The sequence below is a fragment of the Lynx rufus genome, unplaced genomic scaffold (genome assembly GCF_022079265.1).
Source record: "Lynx rufus isolate CCGP_SWC_20201006 ecotype Redwood Valley unplaced genomic scaffold, mLynRuf1.p SCAF_50, whole genome shotgun sequence".
NCBI classification, from domain to species: domain Eukaryota; kingdom Metazoa; phylum Chordata; class Mammalia; order Carnivora; family Felidae; genus Lynx; species Lynx rufus.
In genome coordinates, this window is record NW_025814868.1 from 545,093 (window position 1) to 557,406 (window position 12,314).

General features: G+C 58.9%; 1 protein-coding gene across 1 annotated transcript; it reads left to right on the forward strand.

Annotated features, from left to right (window-relative positions):
- The first annotated feature begins 2,297 nt into the window (after window positions 1-2,297).
- Window positions 2,298-10,972, forward strand: TALDO1 (transaldolase 1). Its single transcript, XM_047100570.1, has 8 exons — window positions 2,298-2,409; window positions 5,351-5,474; window positions 6,928-7,035; window positions 7,250-7,381; window positions 9,839-10,014; window positions 10,112-10,309; window positions 10,463-10,608; window positions 10,766-10,972. The coding sequence occupies exons 1-8, from the start codon at window positions 2,313-2,315 to the stop codon at window positions 10,796-10,798; spliced, it is 1,014 nt and encodes a 337-aa protein (XP_046956526.1). The 5' UTR covers window positions 2,298-2,312; the 3' UTR covers window positions 10,799-10,972.
- Window positions 10,973-12,314: the final 1,342 nt, after the last annotated feature.

Genomic DNA, 12,314 nt, shown 5'->3' on the forward strand with positions numbered 1-12,314 from the left:
ATGGGGCCACCAGCCTGTCCCCTTCTCCTGCTGATGGATGTTGGGTTGTTTCCAGTTTGGGGCTGGAATAAAACTTCTATGATTATCTGTGTGCAGCTTGTTGAGTGGACGTGTTTTTATCTGAGGAGCAGAAGGGCTGGTTCACGTGGTCAGTAGGTGCTGAATTTCATATGAGAAACCACGAAACTCTTCTCCCAACAGTTCATTCGCACCATGGTACATTCCAGAGTTCCACTCCTCCACGGCCTCCCCCGCGCTGGGGATTGCTGGCCTTTGGGTATTTTTGCCATTTGAGTAAGAGGTTGGAGATATTTCCCTCTGGTTTTAGTTTAATCAGCTTCTTCTGTGGCGTGTCTTTCCTATTTTTGTATTTCCATGACGAGTGGAAGGTTCTTTCAACAAAGATTGACCAAGTAGAGGAAAATGACCCCTGACCTCTACCTCGTAACATGCACAAAATCAATCCGAGATTCATCAAAGACTAACACAAAAGCCAGGGGCTCCTGGGTGGCTCATTCAGTTGAGTGTGACTTCAGCTCGGGTCACGACCTTGCAGTTTGCGGGTTCAAGCCCTGCGCTGTTCTCTGCACCGACAGTGTGGAGCCTGCTTGGGATTTTATCTTTCTCCCTCTCTCTCTGCCCTCCCCTGCTCATGCTCTCTCTCTCTCTCTCTCTAAAAATAAATAAACGTAAAAAAAAACACAAACTAATATGAAAGTCAAACTAAAACATCTCTAAAAGAAACCATCGGAAAGTGTTTTTGTCACTTGGAAGTAAGCAAAAATATTTTTAGAGAAGATACAGAAAAGCACTTACCATAAAAATAAAAATTGTTATGTTGAATTTCATTAAAATTTAAAATTTCTCATTAAAAATACTGTGAAGAAAATCGGGGCGCCTGGGTGGCGCAGTCGGTTAAGCGTCCGACTTCAGCCAGGTCACTATCTCGCGGTCCGTGAGTTCGAGCCCCGCGTCAGGCTCTGGGCGGATGGCTCGGAGCCTGGAGCCTGTTTCCGATTCTGTGTCTCCCTCTCTCTCTGCCCCTCCCCCGTTCATGCTCTGTCTCTCTCTGTCCCAAAAATAAATAAAAACGTTGAAAAAAAAATTTAAAAAAAAGAAAATGAAAAGATAAGCCACGGACTTGGAGGAAACACCTACAATACATACACATCTGACAAAAAACTTGGTCCAGAATGAAGAACCACATAGCAATTAAGAGAGAGAGAAGGGCGCCTGGGTGGCTCAGTCGGCTAGGATCTGACTTCGGCGCTGGTCATGATCTCATGGCTCGTGAGGTCGAGCCCCGCGTCAGGCTCTGTGCTGCCAGCTGGGAGCCTGGAACCTGCTTCGGATTCTGTGTTTCCCTCTCTCTCGGCCCCTCCCCTGCTCACACCCTGTCTCTCTTTCCTTCAAAAATAAATAAACATTAGGAAAAAGAGAGAGAGAAACAACCTATATAAAACCAGCAGTTATATGCTTCCTGCGACAGATTTCATGGATAGTGCCTTTGGGACACTTTCTGAACTTCATGTTCCTTATCTGGGACAGATTCCCAGAACCAAAGGCAAGGAAGGGCTCTGGATCTGTGCAGGAGAGAATGAATCCACAGGGCCCTAGTCTCCAGCCGGCTCCTTCCCAGGCAATGAGCACGTCTGTCTTGGGAGTGAGGGCCTGGAGGGGGCGCCGGGCCAGGCTGAGGGCGGGAGGTGCACCCGGACGCCTGCAGCCCCACGAAGACTGGGGGACGGGGACACAGGCCCACTCTAACCGGGGCGGGGCTTCGTCGCCCGGGCGGGGCTTCGTCGCCCGGGCGGGGCTTCGTCGCCCGGGCGGGGCTTCGTCGCCCGGGCGGGGCTTCGTCGCCCGGGCGGGGCTTCGTCGCCCGGGCGGGGCTTCGTCGCCCGGGCGGGGCTTCGTCGCCCGGGCGGGGCTTCGTCGCCCGGGCGGGGCTTCGTCGCCCGGGCGGGGCTTCGTCGCCCGGGCGGGGCTTCGTCGCCCGGGCGGGGCTTCGTCGCCCGGGCGGGGCTTCGTCGCCCGGGCGGGGCTTCGTCGCCCGGGCGGGGCTTCGTCGCCCGGGCGGGGCTTCGTCGCCCGGGCGGGGCTTCGTCGCCCGGGCGGGGCTTCGTCGCCCGGGCGGGGCTTCGTCGCCCGGGCGGGGCTTCGTCGCCCGGGCGGGGCTTCGTCGCCCGGGCGGGGCTTCGCCCTGCGGCGGAGGCGCCCTCGGCCCCGCCTTCCCGCGCCGCTCTCCGATTGGCCGGCGCGGAGGGGCCCCCGGGGCATTGTGGGCCGCCGCGCTCCGCCGCCGCTTCGCCATGTCGGGCTCCCCCGTAAAGCGGCAGAGGATGGAGAGCGCGCTGGAGCAGCTCAAGCAGTTCACCACCGTGGTGGCCGACACGGGCGACTTCCACGGTGAGGCGCGCTGACTGGCCGTGCTGGGGGCGGGTGTTCGTGGACGCGGAGAGCCGGCGGGGCCCGGGGTGGGGGGGGGGGGCGAGGCGGCCGGGGAATCGGGGTCCTGAGGGGGGCGCGGGCCCGGGATCGGGGGTCCCGAAGCGGGGAGGGCCGGTGCGGGTAGGGGAGGAGGGAGCGCAGGGGCTGAGGGGAGCGGGTGAAGAGCGCAGCAGGCTGGGGTGGGCAGGGGGCCCCCTCCGAGCTGTTGGGAACCCCGGGAGGGCTTTCCGAGGCTTTATGCTGAGGAAGAAGTTCAAGGAGGATCTGGAACTGGTTTCCACCTGGACCCCTTGCCCACGAGGTGCAGGTTTATTCGGCACAGGTTGACCTACTGAGCAGGAACTTGAGTCAGTTCTGGGCCCAGAGAGACCAGCTTTTGCAATCTCCTGTTGCACATCTTCCCACCCCGCCGGGGACAGCCATAGCCGCAGGTGACTGTCAGTGGCAGGGTGTCCCCCTGGGTGGACATCCACAGCCTGGGGCCGCGGCACTGCGTGGGTAAAGCTCAGTGCTCCTAGGAAAGCAAAGGTTGTCCTGCTGTTGAAATTTAGATTTTCCGGAGTTAGACTTGTGCTCACCGGTGAGAACCAGGGAAACAGACGGGCGGAGGGAAGGGCGATACCGTTAATCCCTAGCGCTCCGTGCCCAGCCTAACAAACAAGATTTTCAGGAAAATTGTGAAACGCTCATGGGATGAGTGTTGTGGGGCACACAATACAGAGTGACTTCCTTTCTTTTCTGCTTTCTCATGGTGGCTTGACAAACAGGCCTTAATTCCTCTTTGGCAACTCTGAGTAAGAGGGTTGTTTATCTAGGAGAGTGAACGCGCACATTTGGCTGCCCTTTTTTTTTTTTAATGTTTATTTATTTTTGAGAGAGAGAGAGAATGTGGAGGAGAGGCAGAGAGAGTGAGCGACACAAAATCCGAAGCAGGCTCCACAGTGTCAGCCCAGAGCCTGACACGGGGCTGGAACTCACGAACCGTGATATCACCACCTGAGCCGAAATCAAGATTTGGGCATTTACTGAATGAACCTGCTTGGAATTCTCTGTCTCCTCAAGAATAATAAAAAAAAAAGAAAGAAATATCTAGGGGTGCCTGGGTGGTTCAGGCAGTTAAGTGTCCAACTTTGGCTCAGGTCATGATCCTGCAGTTTGTGAGTTCGAGCCCCGCGTCGGGCTCTCTGCTGACAGGTTGGAGCCTGGAGCCTGCTTGGGATTCTGGGTCTCCCCCTCTCTCTGCCCCTCCTGCTCATGCTCTGTCTCTCTCAAAAGTGAATAAACATTAACAATTAAAAGAAAATCTAAACCCAAGTGTTGACATATTTTTTTAATGTTTATTTATTTTTGAGAGAGAGAGAGAAAGCGCAAGTAGGGGAAGGGCAGAGAGAGAGGGAGACACAGAATCCAAAGGAGGCCCCAGGCTCCGCGCTGTTAGCACAGAGCCTGATGTGGGGCTCGAACCCACGAACTGTGAGATCATGACCTGAGCTGAAGTCAGATGCTTAACCACTGAGCCACCCAAGTGCCCATCATTTTTTATCTTTAACAAATGTGCATTAGTTAATAACGTATATCCGTAAACATTACATAGTTGTAAATTGAGTATCCGGTTTTGTGGTCATTTTGTGAAGTGACCTTGGCAGGAGTTGGGGGTGGGGTGGGTCATACACCGCTTTGAAAATACAATCAAAGCCATGGATGCTCTTTACTGAACAACCCCTACCCCCCAGTTTCACATTCGGTTTAAGTTCCCTGGACCCTGAAGCCCACATGTTGACTCAAGATAAGTATTGGTTTTGTTCTTAAGTTTGCTGAAAGTCAGCCTTATCAAGACCTAATTTTATGTAACAAAAGGCACCATTTCAGTGCACTCCTCCGTGAATTTTGACACACCTGCAAAAACACCACCCCAGAGCACTTCTTATTATTTTGAAATATAGACTCCCAGGAAGTTGTGAAACTAGCCCATAGAATCCCATGTATACTCGCCTGCTGTCCGCCAGAGGTGACATTATATGTGACCGTGGGTGTGCTGTTAGAAGCAGGAACTTGGTGCCAGCACGGTGGCAGGCGTGGCTCAGTGTTCACCAGCTTGAAACCCGAAAGGGGGTGGGGAGCAGCATTGCCCACAGTGAGTGATAACACGCGTAGACTCTTGTGCCCCCGGACAGTTAGAACACAGACGTCCCTTGGGCCCCTGAGAGCTGCCCCCCTTCCCCGTTCTGGAAGCCCCCAATCTGTTCTCCGTCTCTGTACTCTTGTCATCAAAGGGCACTTTGAAAATGCTACTTTTCAGTCACGCAGTCAGTTTACCGCCCCAGCCAACCCTCCAGAGGTGAGCAGCGTGATGCAGGGGGCGGGGTGGGGGTGGGGGGTGGGCAGTGGGGGTGGTGGCTGTCGGCCGGCCCTGCTCCTCCACACTCTGCCCTGACAGCGTCGGGTCAGTGAGGCTCCGGGTTCAGCCTCCTTGGTCTCTCCTCATTCCTGGCTTGGTTACTAAGAACAAGCTAGGGTGAAAAAAGAAAGAGTGGAACGAAGGCAAGTGGTCGTTGAATGTAACCGCGTGCTGTCACTCGCTGACTTGCCCGCGTGCCTGCTGGCCCCGGTGTGGCAGCAGGAAGTGCCTTTCCAGCTTCTTCCAGCGCCTCCCGGCCTCCCTTGCGCCTCAGCGGTGAACCAGCCCTCACAGGAGCACACTTCTTTTTGATCTCTGGCCTCAATCTTGGTTGTTGTTTTGTTATTGTGCAAACCGCCGCCCCTTGCCCAGCCTTCTGGGACAGGGAAGGAATGTGTGCGAAGTGCGACTCTGTGTCCGTGTCTGGGGGACTCGTGGAGGACTGGGGAGGGGGAGCGAGCACCCCACCGACTCTCCTGCTCTCCTTGATCTTTTCCCTAGCCATCGATGAGTACAAGCCCCAGGACGCCACCACCAACCCCTCCCTGATCCTGGCCGCGGCACAGATGCCCGCCTACGAGGGGCTGCTGGACGAGGCCATCGCCTACGGCAAGAAGCTGGGCGGGTGAGCTCAGGGCCGCAACCGCATTTTAGTTCTTGAGCCTCCTAGACCCTGGAAGCTGGGTTTTTTATGTTTGTTTTTATCAACTTTCTCAGAGTGTCATTTACATGGAGGAAACTGCAGCCATAGGACGTGTCCGGTTCAATGAATGTCGTTTCCCAGAGCGTGTGCCCTCTGTAAACTCCCCAGTTAAGGTGCAGCACCCCGAAAGTCCCTCCCTCCCCTCTTGTGGCGAGTCTCCCGGCCCCGGCGGTCAGCGACCTGCCTTCTGTCATTTTATTATCTCTTAACAGCTTTACTAGAGTAAGACTCGCCAAGCGCACAGCTCCGTGTGTTCTGATAAATGTATTCAGTGGTGCAGCCGTCTCCACAATCTGGTCCTGGATACGTGAACCTCCTAGAACGTTCCCTGGTGCCCATCTACCATCTGTCCCTGCTCCTCCCCCTCCACGTACCCCTTCCTGATGTCACTTTAAGTTTTCATCAGGGTGACAGTGCACAGCCGAGGGAGTACCTGGGGGATGCGCGGGTCGGGGCGGCGTGCGGGCGTGATGTGTGCCCTGCCCTCCACCAGGGACGGCCCCCGCCTCAGCCAGCTGCCTGTCCCTTCTCATGCTCTTTCACCTCGTTGTGTCCCCAAGGCCTCGGTGCTTCTGGCATTGGGTGACGAGGTGGTGCTCTTAGAGATCCCTGTGCCCAGCCACCCCCCACGGGTCCTCGCCCACAATGCACGGCCTGGAGATTTTCCCGCGTGCGCTGGGCTGGCGAGGACCCCCGGACGGGGCGCCGTTTTGGAAACCACTGCGCTCCGCACTCGCCTGCCCAGGCCACTGCAGGGGGACGGAGGAGGTTATTTTTGTCAAGTGCCACAAGGTGCAGGGATTCAGTTTGGAACGACGGAAGTTCCGCAGGCAGACGGTAGCGTTGGCATGCCCGAGCTGAGCTCTTAGACACGGTCACGGTGGTGACTGTTAGGCTGTGTGTGTTTTACCATAGTTCAGGGGGAAAAGTGTGTGTTTTGTTTTCTTGGGGTTTTCTTGTTTGTTTAAGAAAAGGAAGACGAGGGGCGCCTGGGGGGGGTTTAGTCGGTTAAGCATCCGACTCCTGATTTCAGCTCAGGTGGTGATCTCATGGTTCCTGAGATCAAGCCCCGCGTAGGGCTCTGTGCTGACAGTGCGGAGCCTGCTTGAGATTCTCTCTGTGCCCCTCCCCCCGTTCCTGCTCTCTCTCTTTCTCTCTCTCAAAATACATAAATAAACATTAGAAAAAGGGGGGGAAGATGAGGGAAAGGAATTTGTTTTGTAGAATCCCGTGCCCTTAAAACTAACAAGCTTTTGATTTTTTTTTTTTCAACGTTTTTATTTATTTTTGGGACAGAGAGAGACAGAGCATGAATGGGGGAGGGGCAGAGAGAAACTAACAAGCTTTTGACCTAATTTTTTCCCTTGAATTTTAGGTCACAGGAGGAACAGATTAAAAATGCTATGGACAAGCTTTTTGTGTTGTTCGGAGCAGAAATATTGAAGAAGGTTCCGGGCCGTGTATCCACAGAAGTGGATGCCAGGTGAGGACTCGGGTGGACGGGCTCGGGGGTCCGTAGGCCCGCGTGGTGCCGCAGCCTCGCTCAGTGAGGAGCGCGGGGCGGTGCCCCCTGTTCAGCGACTGGTGTCCGGCCTGTGTCCTGCGTAGGCCCCTGGAGGGGTGTGAGGGTGAGCCGGGCTCCAGGCTGGTCCTTCTCGGTGGGTGTCGTGAGGCGAGGCCGCTCCTTGTTGTCCTAGGTTGTCCTTCGACAAGGACGCCATGGTGGCCCGTGCCAGGCGCCTCATCGAGCTCTACCAGGAGGCCGGGTTCAGCAAGGACCAGGTCCTTATAAAGCTGTCATCCACCTGGGAAGGGATTCAGGCCGGAAAGTAAGTACCCCTGCGAGGGGAATTCTGCAGGAGGTTCCGGGGTGGGCGCCGCGTGGGGGGCCCTCCTCCCGGTGGCGGGGTGCGGGGTGGCCACGTCCAGAGAGGCGCGAGGCCTCCGTGAGGCCCCAGGCTCCCGTCCTCCCGCCGGCACCACCTGTAAAGAGCCGACTGGTTGTCGTCCTAGATGTGCTGAGCTGCCCCGAGCGGTCCCTGCCCGGAGGCCACCGACACCTGAGCCTCCGTGCCAGCGAGGGCGTCTCACGCACGATGGGGCATGGGTTTTCTGGGCCCCTTAACACCTGCGGCCCCTCACCCGCTTTCTGTCTCTCTGGCTTTGCCTGTTCCGCGTGTCTCACGTCAACAGAATCACAGAACACGTGACCTTTTGTGTCTGGCTTCCCTCACATGGCAGGTGTTCGAGATTCACCCAAGTGGCAGCGTGTGTCTGGGCTGTGTCCCTGTTAAGGCTAATGCTCCCTTGTATCTACACCGCATTTTGTGTGTCCTCCTTTGGGGCCGTCACGGGTGATGCTGCCTTGAACGTCCGTGTCTAGGTTTGGGCACGTGGCGTACGTCTTGGGGACACGCTCATGGGGGTAGGGTTGCCACGTCGTGCCGCCCCTCAGCACCGTCCCGGCCGTGTCCCACTGGCTATGCCGTCTGTGGCCATAGTTTTTTCTCCTTTACTTTGATACTTGTCATTTCTGTCAGCAGTGTTTGGAAAATCTTTTGGGAACCCTAGAAATTATTCTTGACCCCGAGTCAGTTGGTCCCGCTCACCACATCCCTTTCCCGAGCCCTCCGTGGCTCGTTGCTCCCGCAAGTGTCCCGAGTCCTTGGGCAGCACGGCCAGGCCGGAAAGAAAGTGCCATTAACATGGACACGTACAGGCAGCTGCACATCCCGGGGTCCTGGGCACCGCCTCCGACACTCACTCGTGCAGACAGACTGAGATCCGGGTCAGGATGGGGCTGAGATGTGTCCCAGCCACTTCTGTTTTGTTTTGTTTTAATGTTTTTATTTATTCTTGAGACAGAGACAGAGCACAAGCGGGGGAGGGGCAGAGGGAGAGAGAGAGGGAGACACAGAATCCGAAGCAGGCTCCAGGCTGTCAGCATAGAGCCCGACGTGGGGCTCGAACCCACAAACCACGAGATCATCACCTGGGCCAGTCAGACCCGGAACCGACTGAGCTAGCGAGGTGCCCCGTGTCCGAGCCGCTTCTGAGGCCACATCCACATGGTGCCACGAGGCTGCAAACCTCCCCGAGCAGCACGGTCAGCACGTGGGCACCTGGGCTAAGTAAGCAGAGCCCGGGGCCGTGCCCGATGGCACGTGGCGCGCCGCACGCAAGGCTGGGCGGCGCCCATGCGCAGTCCTCGTGGTCGCTGGAAATTTGCTGTGCAGACAGAGCCCCGTCCAGATCAGACCAGAGCCCTCTTGAGGATTAGCTGCGTCGACTGTGTCCTTTGCTGCCAAATCTGGCTTGTTTCTTCTGCACTCTGTCTTTCACCATCTCAGTGTTAGATGGAACAGAGTCCTGTCCTTCGTGAGTCCTCTGCTCAGGGACTGTTTCCCCACAGTGTCTGTCTCCTGTCTCACACTTTGATAAAGCCACCTTCCCAGAGCGCCCCACCGGCCGCTTCCGAAAACGCCTCCACTTAGCCAGTCAGGTCGGACCCGCGCAGCTGCGGGGGTCATCGAGGTGGTGGTCATAGGAGGGCCTGGCCTCGAGCGCGGCACCTCCCGTGGGCCGGCCTGAGCTGCGGGTGCCCACGCCGGGAACACGTATGGCTGTGCCATGCACGAGACGTGGTAGAGGCTGGCCGCCCACCGCCGCCCAGTCCTCGCTCTCCGCAGCCATACTTCTCGAACGCTGCCATGGAGGCCACTTGGAAGCTGTCCCTTGGGGTAGAAATGTGCCTGGAGGGGCCTGAGCACAGGCTCGGCCGTCCCAGCTCACTCCGCAGCGCGTGGCAGAGTGGGCATTGCCCTATCTCAGGGGTCAACCTCAGCACGTCCTGGTGGGTGGTGACACAGGGAGGCTGCAGGATGCGGGGAGGGGGTGGGGGACAGAGGGCGGGACGGTACCGTGGTCAGGTGAGTCCGCGGTGTCCGGCCCCGGCCAGCTCTGGGAGGTGGCGTGGGACTGGGGTCCCAGGTGCAGATGTGTGTGTCTGGGCCGGGGAGGCCCACTGTGGCTCCCAGGGGGCCTGTCTTGCCTTTTCTCTCTGTTTTGAAATGTGGGTTTGACGAAAATCTCAGTCACCCATCACCCACTGGCCAGGGAGAGCCCGGGTGACTGTGGCAGATGTGGGTGCCGTGGGGGGGGGAGGGGGGACCGCCCCGACCCCGCCTGTCCCCTGAGTGAATCGCGAGCCTCTTTCCAGGTCACACGGGGTCCCGCGCGGGTTCCCGGGGCCCCCCGGCCTGGCTCACCCCGCCCTGTCCCCTCAGGGAGCTGGAAGAGCAGCACGGCATCCACTGCAACATGACGCTGCTCTTCTCCTTTGCCCAGGCCGTGGCCTGCGCCGAGGCGGGGGTGACGCTCATCTCCCCCTTCGTGGGGCGCATCCTCGACTGGCACGTGGCCAACACAGACAAGAAGGCCTACGAGCCCCTGGAGGACCCCGGTGAGGGGCGCGGCGGGGCGCAGGGTCGGGGGGTGGCGGCTCTGGGCGGCGCTGTCGTCGGGGAGGCCACTCAGGAACCCGGTGTGTGTCACCGCAGGAGTGAAGAGCGTCACCAAGATCTACAACTACTACAAGAAGTTTGGCTACAAGACCATCGTCATGGGCGCCTCCTTCCGCAACACCGGCGAGATCAAGGCGCTGGCGGGCTGTGACTTCCTCACCATCTCGCCCAAGCTGCTGGGGGAGCTGCTCAAGGACAACAGCAAGCTGGCACCCATGCTGTCGGCCAAGGCGGGTAAGGCCGCCTCACCCTGGTCACCGCGGGGCAGGTGCAGCCCAGGGGCGGGGACCGCGTCCCACCTGTGTCTGGAGCCCAAGGGCCTGGGGCCTGGGGGGGCACGGGGTGGGGGGCGGTGCAGAAGGCCCTGGGTGATGCCCGTGCTCCCAGCCCAGGCGAGCGACCTGGAGAAGGTGCACCTGGATGAGAAGGCCTTCCGCTGGCTGCACAACGAAGACCAGATGGCCGTGGAGAAGCTCTCGGACGGCATCCGCAAGTTTGCTGCCGACGCCGTGAAGCTGGAGCGGGTGCTGATGGTGAGCGCCCCAGGGCTCGAGTCGGGCAGGGCTGGGACCTCCCCTGGGGACTCGGGGGTTCGGCTCCTCTGGCAGCCTGGGCAGGCGGACTCTGGCGCAGCCCGGGTCCCGAAGGCCTTTCCTGGCACCTGTCACACTCTTCCCTCTCCCTCCCTAGGAACGCATGTTCGGCGCAGAGAACGGAAAGTAGCCCGTAGCCCGGTGCCTGAGGCTGGAGGTGCCTGAGGCTGGAGCACGGATCTGCACCACCTGGGGGGCGAGTGATAGGCCTGGCGATGAATTGTGCATTTTTTACCGGTTGGAGCCCGGATGGATCCTAGATTCTGTGTAAAACTTTGCCTAACTCATTAAAGCAATCACTTTTCTTGTGCTCCGTTCCTGACTCGCCGCAGCCCCTCCCCCCAGCACCGCTGCCCCCGCCTTTGGCTACAACCAAGGCTACAACCGGAGTCCAGCTGGGGTGATGCAGTTACGGGCCCTCACCTGGGCCTGGAGCCTGTGCTGAGTGCGGCTGGAGCCAGGGGGCGGGAGCACCCAGGGGCATCCCTGCTGCTTTGGTTCCCATGTGGGTGCCACCCGGGGGGACGGTTGGGTATGTGCTGGCTGTTACCTCCGATCCCTGAACGCCCAGAGTGGCGTGGCTTCGAATGGACACGTCCACTGGCGCACCACCTACTACACTGGGAAGGGCTTGTTGGGGGCAGTGACGGGGGCCCCCGGGGTAGCCCCTCTGTCTCACCAGAAGAGGCACAGGAGGCTGGGCGAGGCTGCCCAGGAGAGGTCACATTAGGGTCACAGGCTACCCATCTGCCCTCCAGGTAGGGAGGGTTCCGGCTGACCATTCCGGGTCTGTGCAGGTGAAGACAGGGGTCAGGGACAGCCCTGAGACACAGCCCTGGGTCCCACTAAGGGCCAGCAGGGAGGCCAGTGCCCCCTTCTCCCTGGGAGCACCCACCAAGTGCGCAATGCTGTTCCCCCACAGCTTTCTAGAGATGCCCAGGCCCCCCCAACTTTCTGCTGGGGCCAGAGCATCAGGGCGTGGTGTTGGTTCCAGAATGGCCACCTTGCCAAGGGTGGGGCTCTGGGCGCAGGGCCCACGGGGGGCTGCATCACCTCAGGTACACGAGCCTGGCCCCAGCTGGCCCAGCCTCTGCTGAGAACCACCTTAGGGTGTGCAGGGAGCAGGCAGGTCACAGCAGGGGGGGGGGGGGGCGCTGGGTGTCTGATTGGCGGCTTTGTACCTGAGGCTCATGGAGGTCTCGGCTGACAGGCAGGCTGGGGCCAGGCCTTCCCCTCCAAGCTGGTCAACAGGCTGCACCCTAGGACTTGGAATCTGCCCCCAATCCCGACCCCGGGCCTCGGGTCTGTGTGACTGGGTACAATCAACATGCATCGAGCCCACACTCACCCACATGTACAGGCTGGTGACGTTAGTACTTAGACCCTGCAGACCACGGAGCTCCGAAACGCCGCCCCCACCCTGAAAGGTTTCCTGTTCCTTCGCCCCAGCCTCCCACCCACAAACGGTACTTTGGGTTTTCTAGGTAGTTTGGGTAATAGGCTCGCACACATGGCCCTTGACATCTGGCTCCTTTGCATGATGTTCTCAGGGTCCAGCCTGGAGGATGTTCTCAGAGCTTCGTTGCTCTACCACCTGGACGTTAGTATCGCCTGGTAGTGAGAATGCTCAGGTTGGGGCGCCTGGG

Excerpts from the sequence above, each read along its gene's own strand:
- TALDO1 (XM_047100570.1), top strand. The coding sequence starts at position 2,313 with ATGTCGGGCTCCCCCGTAAAGCGGCAGAGGATGGAGAGCGCGCTGGAG. Across the intron at positions 2,410-5,350 it reads CGACACGGGCGACTTCCACG|CCATCGATGAGTACAAGCCC; the intron begins GTGAGGCGCGCT and ends TCTTTTCCCTAG. Across the intron at positions 10,015-10,111 it reads CGAGCCCCTGGAGGACCCCG|GAGTGAAGAGCGTCACCAAG; the intron begins GTGAGGGGCGCG and ends GTGTCACCGCAG.